This window comes from Lynx rufus, unplaced genomic scaffold, assembly GCF_022079265.1.
Source record: "Lynx rufus isolate CCGP_SWC_20201006 ecotype Redwood Valley unplaced genomic scaffold, mLynRuf1.p SCAF_23, whole genome shotgun sequence".
Classification (NCBI taxonomy): Eukaryota; Metazoa; Chordata; class Mammalia; order Carnivora; family Felidae; genus Lynx; species Lynx rufus.
This window is the reverse complement of record NW_025814838.1, coordinates 15190171-15207200: the sequence shown is the minus strand read 5'-3', so window position 1 is coordinate 15207200 and position 17030 is coordinate 15190171. Positions and strand designations below refer to the sequence as shown.

The 17030-nt window shown below is 47.9% G+C and overlaps 1 protein-coding gene across 2 annotated transcripts in view; it reads right to left on the bottom strand.

Annotated features, from left to right (window-relative positions):
• GSPT1 (G1 to S phase transition 1) overlaps positions 1-6490 on the bottom strand; it is a 33904-nt gene extending 27414 nt beyond the window's left edge. Inside the window, exon 1 of one of the 2 annotated variants that reach the window (XM_047087289.1) lies at positions 5883-6490. In XM_047087289.1, coding sequence (XP_046943245.1) covers positions 5883-6243 — 361 coding nt within the window. In that variant the 5' untranslated portion in view covers positions 6244-6490. The remainder of the gene's footprint in view (positions 1-5882) is intronic. The other variant, XM_047087288.1, reaches the window with a different exon arrangement.
• Between the last annotated feature and the right edge of the window lie 10540 nt (positions 6491-17030).

Here is a 17030-nt window from a genome sequence, read left to right as displayed (position 1 = left end):
AGAAAACAGAGCGTTAGTCTTATGATTAGGGTGACAAGACTGAAATCATCACACACGGCAATCTAAGAACAGCTCCCCCTCTTAGCTTTGAAAGCCCTCCAACCCGGCTGCACGGCTCTCTTACCACCTTGTGTCTCCCAGGAGAGGAAAATGGGTATTTGATCACTTACTCGGCTCCTTGAGGATCACAACTTAATCATCTTGGCGGCATCCCTTCAAGTGCCTAGGATCATGGGCTAGGCAGTTCCTTAACTGCTACATATATGTATACCTAAGCAAAACAGATTCCCAGCTCCAAACGTTCCATTCTAATTCTGCTAACTCACCCCCAAAAGGATACTGAATCTCTTTTTCACTCCTTTCTTTTTCACCCAGGACACTACTATGTTAACACTTTAAGCCATTTTCCTCCCCACTAAACAAAAGCAAGGGAAACGAGGCTTAAAAATCTGTCCTCTACATTTCCCTAACTCACATGACAGATTTTAATTGCTGTCTTTTCACGCAGTACAATTCCAGAAAAGGTGAGAAATAAGCAAAGGACAAAAGAATGCAAAAAGTGATGTACTATCTACGCTACAGAAAACCTGCCCCAAAGAGGGTTTCTTCCCAAACATTCAACAGTTTCAAAAGCTGCTGGGCCCGGCACAGCACTATTGACACCTTACTTGTTCCCTAAACCCCCACGTGCCAGCCAACCCAGCATGTAAAATCATAAAACAAGAGCCCAAATCTGGTAGTCTAGAAATCAGCAAGTCAAGGAAAGAAATAACCAGGTAGATCACTCTGTAGCAAAAGTAACACCCCAGTAACAATACTCTTCCCGGATTTCCTCTGCTTACTGGATGCCATTTACTAGCCCATCAAAGCCTAAAAAAGCCTTAACATTAGAATTGTTATTGGAAGGAAGGCATTTCAGTCTTAAAGAAAAAGAAAAACAGATCATAAGAACCTTATCTATCATCTATCTAAACATATCTATCAGTTTTGACAGGCACTGTTTAACGTAAGAGCTCTTCTGGACGAAACAACTATTACTTTGATTCTGGATCTTCTCCACTCTGGTGGCTCTGAACAGGTCACCTTTGAGAGACTAGGGATTAATGAGCATCCACCGAGTGGTGAGTTTTAGGGGCACTTGGGTGGCTCAGTCAGTTAAGCATCTGACTTCGGCTCAAGTCATGACCTAGAGGTTCAAGGGTTCAAGACCCCACATCGGGCTCTGTGCTGACAGCTCAGAGCCTGAAGCGTGCTTCAGATTCTGTGTCTCCCTCCCTCTCTGCCCCCCCCTCCTCACACTGTCTCTCTCTCAAAAAGAAATAAACATTAACAGAAAATTAAAAGGTGAATTTTATGATGAATTAGAGCTCAATCGTTAAAAAAAAAAAAGAAAGAAAATCCTTCCCCTACAAAAAGATACTCAGTGGGGTGCCCGGGTGGCTCAGGCGTTAAGCGTCGGACTTCGGTTCAGGTCATGATCTCCCACTCTGAGTTCGAGACCCCCGTCGGGCTCTGTGCTGACAGCTCAGAGCCTGGAGCCTGCTTCGGATTCTGTCTTCCACGCTCTCTGCCCCTCCCCCACACATGCTCTGTCTCTCTCGCTCTCAAAAATGAATAAATGTTTAAAAAAAAAAAAAGATATTGAGTGAAACCCAAACACTACAAAATAGAACATTTCTCTTTAAAATTCCAGTTCCACGACACAACGTGCAACATCTTGGAGACAATTCCTCCTCTGAGGGCCTACTGAGGACTGCTGGTTTTGTTCCATACTGTTTTCACCGGCAGAGTTTTGAGAGGTGCTGAGGACGGGTTGGTGGAAAGAACACTACCCCCCCCCCCCCATTTTACAAGCTCTGGCCCTTCTAAAAGGTCCCAGTGCTATGTATGGTCTGAATACCTGTGCCCCCCCTCCCCCAGCAAATTCCTATGCTGAACTCCCAGTGCCCAATGTGATAGAATTAGGTGGGGCCTTTGGGATGCCCGAGAGGTCATGAGGGTGGAGCCCTCATAAAGGGATTAGTGCTTTTATTAAAAAAAAAAAAAAAAAAAAAAAAAAAAGAAGTCCCAGAGAGCTCTCTTGCCCCTTGCGCAGCATCCACAAACATCAGCGGTTGGCTATCCAGAAGAGGGCTCTCTGACCAGGCCGGAACCCGGATCTCGAACTTGAAGCCCGCAGACCTGACACCAACAGACTTCTGCGGCTTACAAGCCACCCGGTCTGTACTACTTTGTTACAACAGCCCGAATACACCAAGTAACCCTCATCACCACCGCTGAATCTGTTTGTCATTTAACAAAGAAAAGACCGACCTGGGTGCAAAGCGGAACCGTGAGTACATTCTATGGGAGAAAAATGTTAGTTTAAAAATTTTTTTTTTTTCAACGTTTATTTATTTTTGGGACAGAGAGAGACAGAGCATGAACGGGGGAGGGGCAGAGAGAGAGAGGGAGACATAGAACCGGAAACAGGCTCCAGGCTCCGAGCCATCAGCCCAGAGCCCCATGCGGGGCTCGAACTCACGGGCCGCGAGATCGTGACCTGGCTGAAGTCGGACGCTTAACCGACTGCGCCACCCAGGCGCCCCGAAAAATGTTAGTTTTAATCCAAGTAACCCCCGTCTTCTACATGTTAATTCATTTCAGGGCCTCCACTTTCAAGGGCATCACTTAGCCAATGCACTTACTTGGATCCGTAGGGAATTAAATGAATTTAATGAACTTAAGTGAATTATACTTAATTACACTTAAATGGGTTCCACTTAATGATTCCTTTGGAAACTTGTATTAAATTTTCAAAGAGATCTAACTAAGGTCAGTACTGAATCCCCAGTTCTGACCTGGGATGGCTAGAAACAGGCATACGTATGAATGAGCCTTCCAGAAAGGTGAATGGCACTTTGGGCAAAAGCATCTTCTTCCTCCTACTCCAGCCACCACAGAAAGTATTTTCAAAAAAAGAGACAAAGGAAGAAAAAATGAACTAGCCTGTTTTTGGGAGAAATGACAGATACCCATTCTACACACATATATCTTACAAGTCAGTCATCCTAGTGCTCTCCCTCTAGACTCTGTTAAGAGTTCTCCCGATATTTAGTCTAAAAACACACCCACCACAAATTTCAGCTATGGCTTTACAACAAAAGAAAACAGACTTACCCTCCTGACTATTTCCTCACTACAAAAAACTTGCAAATTTTATGGCTCCCACTTTGTAAATTTCAATCCAAGGCCTACTTTCAACTTTTTGCCTGCTTCTTCCAAGCACAGTTCCCTGCTCTGATGGTGGTCTTTTATGGACCTGAATGGGCTGGAACATGTAATCCAACAGTCCCACGGAAGTATGGACCTCAGTTTAGAAAAACCATTCTTGGAGCGCCTGGGTGGCTCAGTAGATTGAGGGTCTGACTTCAGCACAGGTCACGATCTTGTCCATGAGTTCGAGTCCCACATCTGGCTCTGTGCTGACAGTTCAGAGCCTGGAGCCTGCTTCGGATTCTGGGTCTCCCTCTCTCTCTGCCCCTCCCCCGCTCATGCTCTGTCTCTCACTGTCTCAAAAATAAACATTAAAAAAAATTATTAAAAAAAAAAATCCATTCTTTTCTAAATTGACGTCCTATGGAAGATTATGTTTTGACATTAATGGGCATTTTTTTTTTTTTTAACATTTTTATTTATTTTTGAGACAGTGAGAGACAGAGCATGAACAGGGGAGGGGCAGAGACATAGGGAGACACAGAATCCGAAACAGGCTCCAGGCTCTGAGCTGTCAGCACAGAGCCCGACGCGGGGCTCGAACTCTCGGACCGCGAGATCGTGACCTGAGCCGAAGTCGGCCGCTTAACCGACTGAGCCACCCAGGAGCCCCTAATGGGCATTTTGTAGAAGCAGCTGGTAAAGTCAGTAACACCAAAATAGGTTTCTGATTAAAAAAAAAAAAAAAAAAAAGAAAAAACTGACCACAACGTAGGGAGTTTTCCACCAACTTCCCCACACACTTTTACATCTCCAACTTCTAGCAGTGCCACAGAGAAAGGGTTAAGAGTAAGGCTGAAAGTGGCAACTACCAGGAAGAGAAAAGACAGTCCCCAGCATAAGAGGTCACTCAACAATAACCATCATTACTGACCACTGCTCAAGGATGCCTGTCCTCTGACGGCTGATGACTACGTAGTCTGGAAAAGGAGCGCTAGGTGAAGCCAAAGTGGTGGTGGTGGCTCCAGAGGGAGGAGGGAGGGCCAGAAAGAAAAAAATGGATGGATAAAAGCAATCTGCACGGTAAAGTATGCGGAAACAAATACGGAGCTGGTAATGAACTAGTTTTGGCAGCCAAAATGGCTTGGTCTAAGCAACAAAATAAAATGAAATAAAGATAATAGTAATAATAAATAGTAATAATGGCTGAATTCCCTTATTCAAAAGGAAAACATCAGCCACTCACACAAATAAATAGCAGTCAATGAAGCAACCCAAATCCAAACTGCGTGCTCACACACACGCTTTGTGAAAGTATTTCTCCAAACTTTCTGCCCCTAAAGACAAAACTATAGCGAAAGCTGCTGAAAAAACTAACTTCGGAGAGCACTTTTATGATGTCCACTTACCTACGACATGCCACAACACAGAACTCTAAAGAGAAATCAACAATCTACTCTCACTGGCAAATTGCTGGGAACCTCGAAGACCCAGTTCCCAACACCCTGGTTAAAGAATTGGAAAGACAATGCACCTTTTCCTTTCTCTCTCTCTTCCAACAGATACGGACAGTTCCTAAAGTAAGCGCCTTTATATGGTACGCATAGAGTTCACTCATTTCACGCTGCTATACAATCAGCTTCTGAAAGCATGCTGCCCTGAAGCAGAATACAGGAAGGATTTTAAAGACCCGACTCAACTTGAAACCACAGAAACAATGTCTACTAACAATGATGAAAACGGCACATGACAACTATTCCCTTCTAACAAAAGCTCAAGTGTATGAACAGATTCGTTACTGACACGTGAACAGAGAGAAAGAGCGACTTACACCTAGCAGCCTGAATAAGGTATCCGATCGTAACGCAACGAACATTCTAAACGTGTCACTAAAGAGGAAAGTCCGAGCCCCGCTTTGAGAAAAAGGCCACACCAATCAAGGCAGTTGCCTAACACATGAAGGCTTAAGGAACTCTGACTTTGTGACACTTTGTGAACTTTACAGGCTTACAAATGCTGAGGGTGAAAAAGATCTTTGTATTGATAGCCAACAGTTTCTGCCGGATCACAAGACTGCAATGCATCTTGGGATTCCTTCAGGACGGTTCCGTGTCACAGATATTTAAAACGTAATTACTGTCTCAATAATAGAAACTGCAGCAAGAGAAGCTCTCTCGCCTCGCCCTAAGGTGAAGCGAGAACCCGAGCATTCGCCCTCCCCAGCTCCTCGGATCTCTCAACGTCCCCCCCGACCCACTCCTGGCCCCATCTGTCCTCACTTCTAGGCCTCGTGGCACTGACCGGCCGCGGGCCACCCCCCCCCACTCCGTCCCATACGGTCCCCACTCCCAGCGGGTGACTGCGGCCCCCCGGGGGAGGGGCGGCCCCTGGTCCCGCCGGTGTCCCCCCCGCACGCCGCCCCCGCCCCGCCCGGCTCTCCGCCGCGCCCGGCCCGCGCAGGCCGCCTCCCGGGCCACGGGCCGCCCCACCCAGGGCTGCTCTCGCCCCGGCGCCGCTGTCAGCGCCCCACGTGCCGCCGGGCCCCGCGGGACGCGCCGCCCGAGCCCACCCCACCCCACCCCCGTCCCCATCCCTGGCGGAGGGGGGGGCCCTCCGGACCCAGGCCGGCTGCTCCCGCCCCCGCAGCCCGGCTCCCCCCCGCCCCCCCGCGCGTCCCAGCCCTTTACCCGGAGGACCTCCAGCGCCGCTGCCGGCTCCGTGGTTGGGGGCGGCGGCGCCAGCTGGGGACAGCGGCTGCTGGGTCGGGCCCCGCAGGAAGGACGGCACGAACTCGGCAGCGTGGACGTTGGGCACGAAGGGCTTGGCGTTGACGTTGAGTTGCCGGCTGAAGGCCGCGCTGAGGTGCTCACGCTGGGCCTCGGTCGCCGCCGCCGCCAAGGGGCCGCCGGCGCCACCGCACGGGCCCGGCCCGGGGGCTTCCATGTCCGCTTGATCCCAGCAGTCGGGCGCCGAGTCGCTGCTGCTGCTGCCGCTGCTGCTCCCGCCGCCGCCGCCGCCGCCGCCGCCGCCACCACTGCCCGGATCCATGATCGGGGGGGCCGTGTGTGTGGTGAAGAGAGGGCGGGAAATGGAGGCGGGGGCGACGGGCCGGGCAGGAGCAGGCCGCGCTGACCCGGCGAAGCGACGAGGCAGAGGGGCCGGGGGCTAGCGACACAGTCCCCGGCGTCGTCGCGGCGAAGGCTCCGGTCGCAACTCCGCACTCGCGACGACAACGGCGGCACCAGCTCAACCCTCCTCGTGTGTGCGAGCGATCTCCTCCCACCCAACCCCAACCACCTCGGACCGCCTCAGCTCCGGCCCCACGCCGGCGCGGATTGACCCCTCCCCGCCACCCGTACCTTCGCCTCGGTAGTTCCTGGCCCTGTCCGTCCCCGTTTCTGGCTATGAACCACGGCTGCAGACGGAACTACGAGTTCCGGCAGCGCCCGCGCGACCCCGCTGCGGTTTTCCCGTGGGCCGATGGGAGTGGGAGTTCGGGGCTCCGGAGCAACCGGAAGCGACTCCGGCTCCCGGCAGGCAGCGCGGGGAGGCGGAGGTCTGGTCGCAGCCCCGCGGCCCCACCTGTCACCGGGTGGGGGTAGGGGTGAGGGCGAGTCCTTGCCTGACTCTTCAGCCGCGGGGTTGGTCCACGCTGCCCTGCGGGGCACAGGCTGCGGGGAAACGGATAACAGTTCTAAGGCGCAAAGCAAAGCTCTCGGCTCCTGGAATCCCCGCCTTCTCGCATCACCGGTTTCTGCGTTCTTTGCCTCCCCAAGTCTCCCTACCTTCTGCTCTTTCTTTCCACCTTCCTTCTCCCCGCCCCCAGCCAGAATCTGCCCTACATTTCGAAGCCGACGCTGCGCGTCTTGCGTTTTATGTATTCATTTGGTGGAAGAGAATAAAACCGTGAGACAGTACAACTTGAACTGCAATGTGGCTCGTAAAGCGCTCGGGCCCAGCCTCTGCCCCGGCAGAGGGGATTATTAACTGGAAACTTTGAATGACTCACCGTCTGTTTGACTAGTCATTTAAAGCCTTCACCCAAACTTTTCCATCCCTCCCCTCCTCCCGGCCAAGGGCTTTGCAAATCAAACAGAGGATTGCCATATTCCATGTTGTATCCAGTTGTACCCACCTAGTTAAGATTTTTTCCGGTGCGTCCAGCTTCTTTATGCACCATTAGGTGAAGTGGTTTTCTTCTGAATGATGGGATTTGCTCCAGTATTCCGTAGTGCTTTATTGACTGCCTCTCACTCACCCGGACACTGTGCGTTTAGGTAAACACGGAGGAGGGGAGAAGCAAACCCTTAGGTCAATTACATGAAGTAGGAAAATAACGTTGTTCTGAGTACCTGTTAATTTCCTGTAATTCACCCACGTGGAACCCAAGACTGGGGGGGGGGGGACACCTATTGTTGATATTTTTCTCAGAGGAGTCTAGACAGCTTGCAACTAATCTGCCAAAAATTACAGAGTAAAGGCGTAGACGCACACAGAATAAATGATTCTTAACAACCTTAAGGTCCCAAATCTAGATCTAGATATGAATTTAAAATTTAAATATCTGTACCTTAAAGATAAAAGAGGATCCAGCCTAATGAGACAGCTCAAAAACAAACCTGTCAGTTACCTTTCAAAACAAATCCTATGCTAAAGTGGTTTGAAATTGTGTTTAGTATTAAACTAGCAAATTTTATCAATGCCTTTTTTTTTCTTTAACTCATAACACTTGGAATATCAACTGCTGTAAATGTAAAGAAACCAGAGACCTCCATTATAACAAGGCTGGCTTTAAGTTTATCTTTAGATCTGTGGTCCATACTGCCTGAAATCTTCTGGACGTTGATTTCTTCTTTCCCCCGGGGCGCCTGGGTGGCACAGTCGGTTAAGCGTCCGGCTTCAGCCAGGTCACGATCTCGCGGTCCGGGAGTTCGAGCCCCGCGTCAGGCTCTGGGCTGACGGCTCAGAGCCTGGAGCATGTTTCCGATTCTGTGTCTCCCTCTCTCTCTGCCCCTCTCCCGTTCATGCTCTGTCTCTCTCTGTCCCAAAAATAAATAAACGTTGATTTCTTTTTTCCCCCACGACAGATGATGTAATCCTCTAATTAATACAAAGTTCAGGTTACAGCCTATTAATATAGTTTTCTGAAGACCTGTTTGAATCTTTCTTAAGAGCATCCCCCTTCGGGGATACCTGGGTGGCTCAGCTGGTTAAGCCTCGGGGTCTTATCTCGGCTCAGGTCTCGATCTCACAATTGGCTCCTGAGACGGAGCCCCACCTCAGGCTTTGCGCTGACAGCATTGGGCCTGCTTGGGATTCTCTTTCTCCCTCTCTCTCTGTCCCCTCACCCACTCACACTTCTGTCTCTCTCTCTTAAAAATAAACTTAAAAAAAAAAAAAGCGTGTCCCACTTTAAAGTTGGTATTAAGTGATTGCCCTCAGGTTTACTGAGAAGTTGTTAACAATTGATATAAAAACTCAGACCTTCCTTCTTATAAGGGAGACTTGAATTGCTACTGAGTGAGATAAATATTTTTATTTTCTAGTCACAACAAGAAGAAAATACTGCGTCCAAAATAAAATGCCTTCTCACTCAAGATTGGCACTCCCTAACCTACTCCTTTAAAAACGTCAACACAAGTGTCTGGCTCAAAGAGTGAACCGTACTGTCCTTCAACCACTTTGTCATTGGACGCTATACTTCACCGTGGACCAGCCACAGGGCACCAGAGGACGGGTCCCTCTTAGGTTAGTTCTTCACGCTAATTAAATTAGCAGCGTCTTTGTGGCTGCACTTTTTCTAGAGACAAAGACAAAAACTGCTGAGACCGCAGCTTAGAAAAGCAGTTGATGTCGTTAGCTGCCATGTCCCTGAGTAGGATCATCATTGGAAATTCAGGAAAGAATCCACTCCGTTGGTTTTCAGAAGCTTTGACCTGCCAGGGTTGAGGCACTGCTCTAGCGGGCAAGTGGGAGGCTCTTCTTGATAATCGCATGCCCCGTATGATGCGCGGCATAGAAAATGTGCTTAACAACCTCTTTACTTCACGCCATGCTTGTTCAAGGTCTGAGTCGTTCCGGGACAGAGAATTCCCGTCTTCCAACGCAAGCCCCACCAGCTGGTGTTTCTAGTATTCTCTCTCTTTCGCTCTCTGCATTCCTCCTATCCTCCCTTGGTTATTCTGCCTTTAAAATGAATCAGGGTGGGGGCACCTGGGGGGCTCCGTCGATCAGCTCAGGTCATGATCTGCCGGTTCGTGGGTTCGAGCCCCACGTCGGACTCTGCACTGACAGTGCAGGGCCTGCTTGGGATTGTCTGTTTCTCTCTCTCTGTGTCCCTCCCCACCCCCTTTCAAAACGAAAGAAATATTTTTAAGTAAAAAAATGCTTTAATAAGTAAAATAAAATAATAAAATAAAATGAATCAGAGTCTTGGGGTGCCTGGGTGATTCAGTCACTTGAGTGTCTGACTCAATTTCGGCTCAGGTCAAGATCCCAGGGTTGTGGGATCGAGCCGCCTTGGGATTCTTTCTCTCTCTCTCTGTCCTCTGTCCCTCTCCCCTGCTCTCACTCTTTCTCTCTCTAAAATAAAAATAAAAATAAAAATGGGGCACCTGGGTGGCTCAGTGCATTAAGCATCACACTCTTGGTTTCCTCTCAGGTCGTGATCTCACGGTTGTGAGATCAAGCCCCTCTTGGGCTCTGCCCCAAGCACTGAGCCTGCTTAGGATTCTCTCCCTCCCTCTCTCTCTCTCTGCCCCTCTCCCTTACTCTGTAAATGAATGAATGAATGAATAAATAAATAAATAAACTTAAAAATAAAAACAAATAAAATGAATCAGGATCTCAGCACCTGCACCTTGGAGTTTCCCACCCAGTACGTTGTTTTGTTTCTTTAATCTGAAAGTTTATCCTTTTTTGCTTCCAAACACGAGGCTGATATGAAAACTCACGGCCATCCCGGGGTTTTAGCAAATGGAAACGTGTGCACACAGCTGGACACTTGAGGTGACATGGGCATCCCGCCAAATGTTTTCTGCAGAAATACAAACACGAGGGTAAAAGCCTGTCCTTTCCAGCATTTTTTGCAGTAGCTCCAAAGCAGGAACAACCTAACTCTCCATCAACAGGGAAATTATGATTAAATGAGTGATGGTATATCAATACCTTGGAGTAATATGCAACTATCAAAAAGAGTAACAGACTAGGTGCCAACGTGGAAATTCACTTCTAGTATATGGTGAAGTAGAGGAGGAACGCTTTGTGTTGTATGTGGCATATGTAGTAGATCAGTGTCTCTAGTACAATCTATGTCTTTAAAAGCATCTAGATTTTTCCTCTCCCTGAAATGTTCTTTCCCCAGATCTTCACCTCTCCAGCTCATTGTCGTTCAGCTCCGAGGTGTCCTCTCCTACCCACCCTGGCTCTCCACCAACTCACATCACTCTCAACCCTTATACACAGTTTTATTTTTTTCAGATGCCTTATCACGATCTGAAATTCTTTATTGGTTCCCATGCTTACTGCCCATCTCCTCCTTCCGGAAAGTTAATTCCGTGACTGTCTTATTTGCTACCGCATTCCTATCACGGACAACAATGCCCGGCATGGAGAAAGTGATCAGTAGACATTTGAGAGAGAAAGAGACATATGTATCTCTTTGTATGTTGTAAACATTTTTAAAAGTGTGGACAGTTACATATTAAACAGTTCATGGAAGGTGTATTTGTGAGGTGGGATTGGATGTGGAAAGGAAAGCAGCTAGAAGAAGAAGAAATTGTAATTTTTTACTTCTGTTTTATGTTTGGGTTTCCCTGCAGGAAGCAAATGGCTTTAAAAAATTCTTTTATTGGGGCGCCTGGGTGGCTCAGTGGGTTGGGCTTCTGACTTCGGCTCAGGTCACGATCACGCAGCTTGTGAGTTCAAGCTCCAAGTTAGGCTCTGCGCTGACAGCTCAGAGAGCCTGGAGCCTGCTTCAGATTCTGTGTCTCCCTCTCTGTCTGCCCTTCCCCCACTTGTGCTCTGGTTTCTTTCTCTCTCTCTCTCTCAAAAATAAACCTTAACAAAAATAAAAAATAAATAAAAAGAAGGCTTTTATAGGCAGGAGGGAGCAGGAACAAGGAAATGATAATAGCAAAAAGGCAGATTGGTTGTGGCAAGGTCCCTTTCCTTGGGCAGATGGCAGGGGTCTGTTAGGCAGAGGACCTCATTCGTGCTGACCTGGTGATTCTTGATTGACTGATTATTAAGATTCCATTTCTGGGGGAGACCAACACTAGAATTAAGACTCATTTTGGTGACATGGGCTTAGCATGTGACTCTATGCTTGGGCTGTTGCCTTATTTATAAAAATAACCATCATGTATGGAAAGAGCCCAACTGTCCATTGACAGATGAATAGATAGAGAAGATGGGGTATATATTTATGATGGAGTATTACTCGGCAATCAAAAAGAATGAAATCTTGCCATTTGTAACTACGTGGATACAACTGGAGGGTATTATGCTAAGTGAAATTAGTCAGAGAAAGACAAATACCATATGATTTCACGCATATGTGGAATTTAAGAGACAAAACTGATGAATATAAGGGAAGGGAAGCAAAAATAATACAAAAATGGGGGGCGGCAACAAAATGTAAAAGACTCCTAAATACAGAGAACAGGGGTACCTGGGTGGCTCAGTTGGTCAAGCATCCGACTTCAGCTCAGGTCATAATCTCACGGTTTGTGGATTCGAGTCCGTTTTGGGCTCTGTGCTGACAGCTCAAAGCCTGGAAACTGGTTCAGATGCTGTGTCTCCCGCTCTCCCTGCCCCTTCCCCACTCATACTCTGTCTCTCAGTCTCTCAAAAATAAATAAATGTTAAAAAAAAATTTTTTTTAAATACAGAGAACAAACTGAGGGTTGCTGGAGGAGTTGCGGGTGGGGGGATGGGCTACATGGGTGAGGGGCATTAAGGAGGACACTTGTTGGGATGAGCACTGGGTGTTACATGTAGGCGATTAGTCAGTGGAATCTACCCCTGAAATCATTATTGCGGTATCAGCTAACTAACTTGGATGTAAACTTAAAAATTAATTAATTAATTTAAAAAGTGAAGAATAAAAATAAAAAAATTTAAAAAAGCATGTGACTCTTGATTTTGGCTCAGGTCACGGTCTGGAGGTCGGTGATATCAAGCCCCCCATTGGCCTCTGTGCTGACAGTGCAAAGCCTGCCTGGGGTTCTCTCTTTCTCTCCCCCTCTCTCTGCCCTTCCCCCGCTCCCACTCACACGCGCTCTAAACAAACAAACAAACAAACAAACAAACATTTTTAAAAATACATAAAAAGAAAAAGAAACCCTAAGATAGGACTTTCTTGTTATTTCATTGGCTCAGGAGCTTAATGACATCAGGGGCCCCTACCTTTCCATCCGTCTGCTGGCCTGGGTGTTGGCTTCCTCTCCAGTCTGGTCCCAAGACAGCTGCAGAGTCCCAGAGGCCAAGTCCAGAGAAACAGTAGAGAGCATCTCGACCGGTATCTTCCTTCCAAGAATGAGAAGTTTCTCCCAGAAGCCCTCCAGGAGGTATCTCCTCCCACGTCATTGGCAGGAATTGGGCCAGATACCCATTCTTTTTTTTTTTTTTTTCAATATATGAAATTTATTGTCAAATTGGTTTCCATACTGGATACCCATTCTTGAAAAGGACATCTCTTTTTACTGTGGTGAAATACACACACAAAAATACTAAGATTTACCACGTTCACCATTGTAAGTGGATACTTCAGTGGCATTAAGTACGTTTCACATTGTCAGAGCGCCTGGGTGGCTCAGTCAGTTGAGAGCCTGGCTCAGGTCGTGATCTCATGGTCTTGAGATCGAGCCGCACATTGGGCTCCGCACTAAGCATGGAGCCTGCTTGGGATTCTCTCTCTCTCTGTCTCTCTCTGTCTCTCTCTGCCTCTCCCCGCCCCCCTCAAAATAAAGAAATAAACATTAAAAAAGTGTATTTCACATTGTTGTGCATCCACCACCACCATCCATCTCCAGACCTTTTTCATGTTTCCAACCTCAAATTCCATCCCTACTAAACACCAACTCCCCATGCTCCTCTCCCCCGTTCCTGGTAACCGCCACTCGGCTTCCTGTTTCCATGCAGGTGCCTCGTGTAAGTGGAATCCTACAGTGAGAAGCATTGTATTATTTAGCATAATATCCTCAAGGTTCATCCCTGTTGTCAAAATTGTCTTCCTTTTTAGCGTTGAATAACATTCTGTCGTGTGTGTGTGTGTGTGTGTGTGTGTGTGTGTATTTTGTTCATTCATCTATCGGTGGACGCTTGGGTTTCTTCCACCTTTTGGCTATTGGTATGAGCGGACAAACACCTGCTCAAGTCTCTGCTTCTGCTGCTTTCAGGTATATGCCTACAAGTAGAATTGTCAAATCATAGGGCAATTCTACGTTTCATTTTCTGAGGAATCTCCATACTGTTTTCCACAAGGCTACACCATTTTGCATTCCTACCAGCAGGGGCACAAGAGTTCCAATTTCTCCCCCTGCTCACCAGCGTGCATTACTTCCCGTTTTGTTTGTTGTAATCATAGCCATCCTAGTGAGTGTGATATTTTATCTCACAATCGGGGTTTGCACTGTTGGTGGCACGTTAAAATCACCTGGGGGAACTTTGAACCTAACCCACCTGGGCACCGAGACATGTTATTCTTTTTCTTTAATTTTTTTTAATGTTTATTTATTTTTGAGACAGAGAGAGCGAGCGAGCGAGCATGAGCGGGGGAGGGGAAAAGAGAGAGGGAGACACAGAATCTGAGGCAGGCTCCAGGCTCTGAGCTGTCAGCACAGAGCCTGACGTGGGGCTCGAACTCACAAGCTGTGAGATCATGACCTGACCTGAAGTTGGAGGCTCAACTGACTGAGCCACCCAGGAGCCCCGGCATTAGTACATTTTAAATATGAGGTCTCTGTGTGAGGCCAAGCTTGAGAACCACTGGTCTAAAGACAAATCATCTAGAAGGAAGGAAGGAAGGAAGGAAGGAAGGAAGGAAGGAAGGAAGGAAGGATGGATGTTGGGGAATCAATTACCGCGTGAAATACATCTCAGAATTGAAAGTACAGAGTCCTCAGTTGGGTTTCTAACTCTAAATTATTCATAGAAATTTGGAACCAGGGTAGCACATCAGCCCAGGTAACCATAATGGATATAAAACATGCCGTCTGCTGCGAAATTTCTTCACCCAGCAAACATTTAGTCACCACTGGCAACACAAGCTATGGTAAGTTGACTGGTGCTGCACTTTGGCTAGACTCTCTCCATTCATGCGGTTTGTTTGTTTGTAACAGCGTTTGGAGATTCCATTCACGTGCCATACAATTCCCCTATTTAGAGCGTACAGCTCAATGGTTTTTTAGTATATTCACTGTTGCTGTGCAACTGTCCCCAAACATCATGGTGTTTGTTAGTGTTTGAAGCCTGGATTAACGGAAACGCAGTTTGGAATGAAATGACCCAATGGCTGACCTCGAGCGGAAAAAGGGCGGTAAGTCGCAAAATACGTAAGCAATTCTCTACAAAGAAGACGGCACCGAGCAAGGCCAGAAAGGTAATGAAAGGGGGGAGGGGCACCTGGGTGGCTCAGGGATTTGAGCGCCAGGCTCAGGTCATGATCTCACGGTTCCTGAGTTCAAGCCCCGCGGCGGGCTGGATGCTGTCCGGACAGAGTCCCCTGGGCATCCTCTGTCTCCCTCTCTCTCTCTCTCTCTCTGCCCCTCCCCCGCTCTTGCTCTCTCCCTCAAAAATAAATAAACATGAAGGGCACCTGGTTGGCTCTGTGGGTTGAGCCTCTGACTTCGGCTCAGGTCGTGATCTCCCAGTTCGTGAGTTCAAGCCCCACATCGGGCTCACTGCTGACAGCGTGGATCTTGCTTCGGAACCTCTGTTCCCCCTCTCTCCCTGCCCTGCCCCCGCTGACACTTTCTCTTTCAAAAATAAGTAAATACACATTAAACACATTTTTTTTAATTTTTTTTTTCAACGTTTATTTATTTTTGGGACAGAGAGAGACAGAGCATGAACGGGGGAGGGGCAGAGAGAGAGGCAGACACAGAATCGGAAACAGGCTCCAGGCTCCGAGCCATCAGCCCAGAGCCTGACGCGGGGCTCGAACTCACGGACTGCGAGATCGTGACCTGGCTGAAGTCGGACGCTTAACCGACTGCGCCACCCAGGCGCCCCTAAACACATTTTTAATAAATAAATAAAGATTAAAAAAAAGAAAGGTAATGAAAGACTGAATCGATAGCGGATAACAGAGATATTGAATTTGCTAAGGTCAACCTGAGCGCCATGACCTTGAGCCCCAGAGCTCCGTCTAAAGGAGTCAGTCACCCAGTTCCTGTGCCAAACTGGCTTCCTCAACCAGCTCCTCTGGGTTAACCACCTGTCCAATGAAACTGCCACGAAAACCAGTTGTTCTGGTCTCCCCGGGACTAGGAGACGCTTCCACGAGTAAGTTTCCTAAGTCGCGTTGCAGGCCTTTGCTTTCCAAGACCATCCGCCCGGAGGGAATGCTTGTATTCAGAGATCTTAGGCAACATCATCCTGGGTGCCCTCCGTGACTACAGGCCGGGAGGTTTAATGATTGCTGACCCCTGCTGGCTTTCCCTGCCAATGGTTTGTCCCCACGAAGCAGAAGGAAGCTACCAGGACCCCCCTGAGACCTGCCTGTTTCCTCAGCCAGCCTGGCCCGGCTCTGCTCCCCAAGCTAGCAGAGCTTGGCCGGTACAAAGGTGTCTAAATTTTTTTTTTTTTTAACGTTTTTTATTTATTTTTGGGACAGAGAGAGACAGAGCATGAACGGGGGAGGGGCAGAGAGAGAGGGAGACACAGAATCGGAAACAGGCTCCAGGCTCTGAGCCATCAGCACAGATGCCTGACGTGGGGCTCGAACTCACGAACCGCGAGATCGTGACCTGGCTGAAGTCGGACGCTTAACCGACTGCGCCACCCAGGCGCCCCCAAAGGTGTCTAAAAGACAGCAGTCTCCAGGTTCCACAGGCCTATTGATTTACATTTGAAACGGGCTGTCTCGTGGCTAATGATTATCGCATTACATCCCCTTTGTGAATGTAAAAGACCCAGAACGGAGAGCACAGAGAAACTCTGATAATGATCAGTTAACTCAGATGAAAAGTTGATTCATTCGGCAGAAATCAGGGTTCATTATTTCCGAGGGAGTAACAGATTGCTAATTATGTTTTACATCTAAAAGCCTGGCTAATTTCATTCCAGGGTCCCCCGGCATGTTTTTACAGACTCCATGTGGGGGGGAGGGCGGGAAGGGGATTCATAGGTGGGAAGAGGAAAAACAACTAAAATCAGTAGCTTTAAGCTGCGCAGCTTGCCTATTAAATAATGTATATATTTTACCAATACGTAATAACAGCAAGTATTATTTCATAGTTTTCATTGAACCATTCAGTGGCATTAAATCTCCATTGTTCTGTAAACACCACCACCATTTATCTCCAGAAATTTGCATTGTTTCTAACGGAAACTTTGTGAACAATAGCTCCTCGGGGCTCCTGGCTGGCTCAGTCCATTAAGTTAACGTCCCGGAGTCCAGCTCGGGTCATGATCTCACATTTCCAGAGTTGGAACCCTACGTCGGGCTCTCTGCTGTTAGCGCAGAGCCCGCTTAGGATCCTCTGTCTCCCTCCCTCTGCCCCTTCCCTGCTCACACTCATTCTCTCAAAAATAAATATTTTATTTAATTTATTTATTTTAATTTCTTTTTCTTTGAGACAGAAGGAGACAGAGCATGAGCAGTGGAGGGG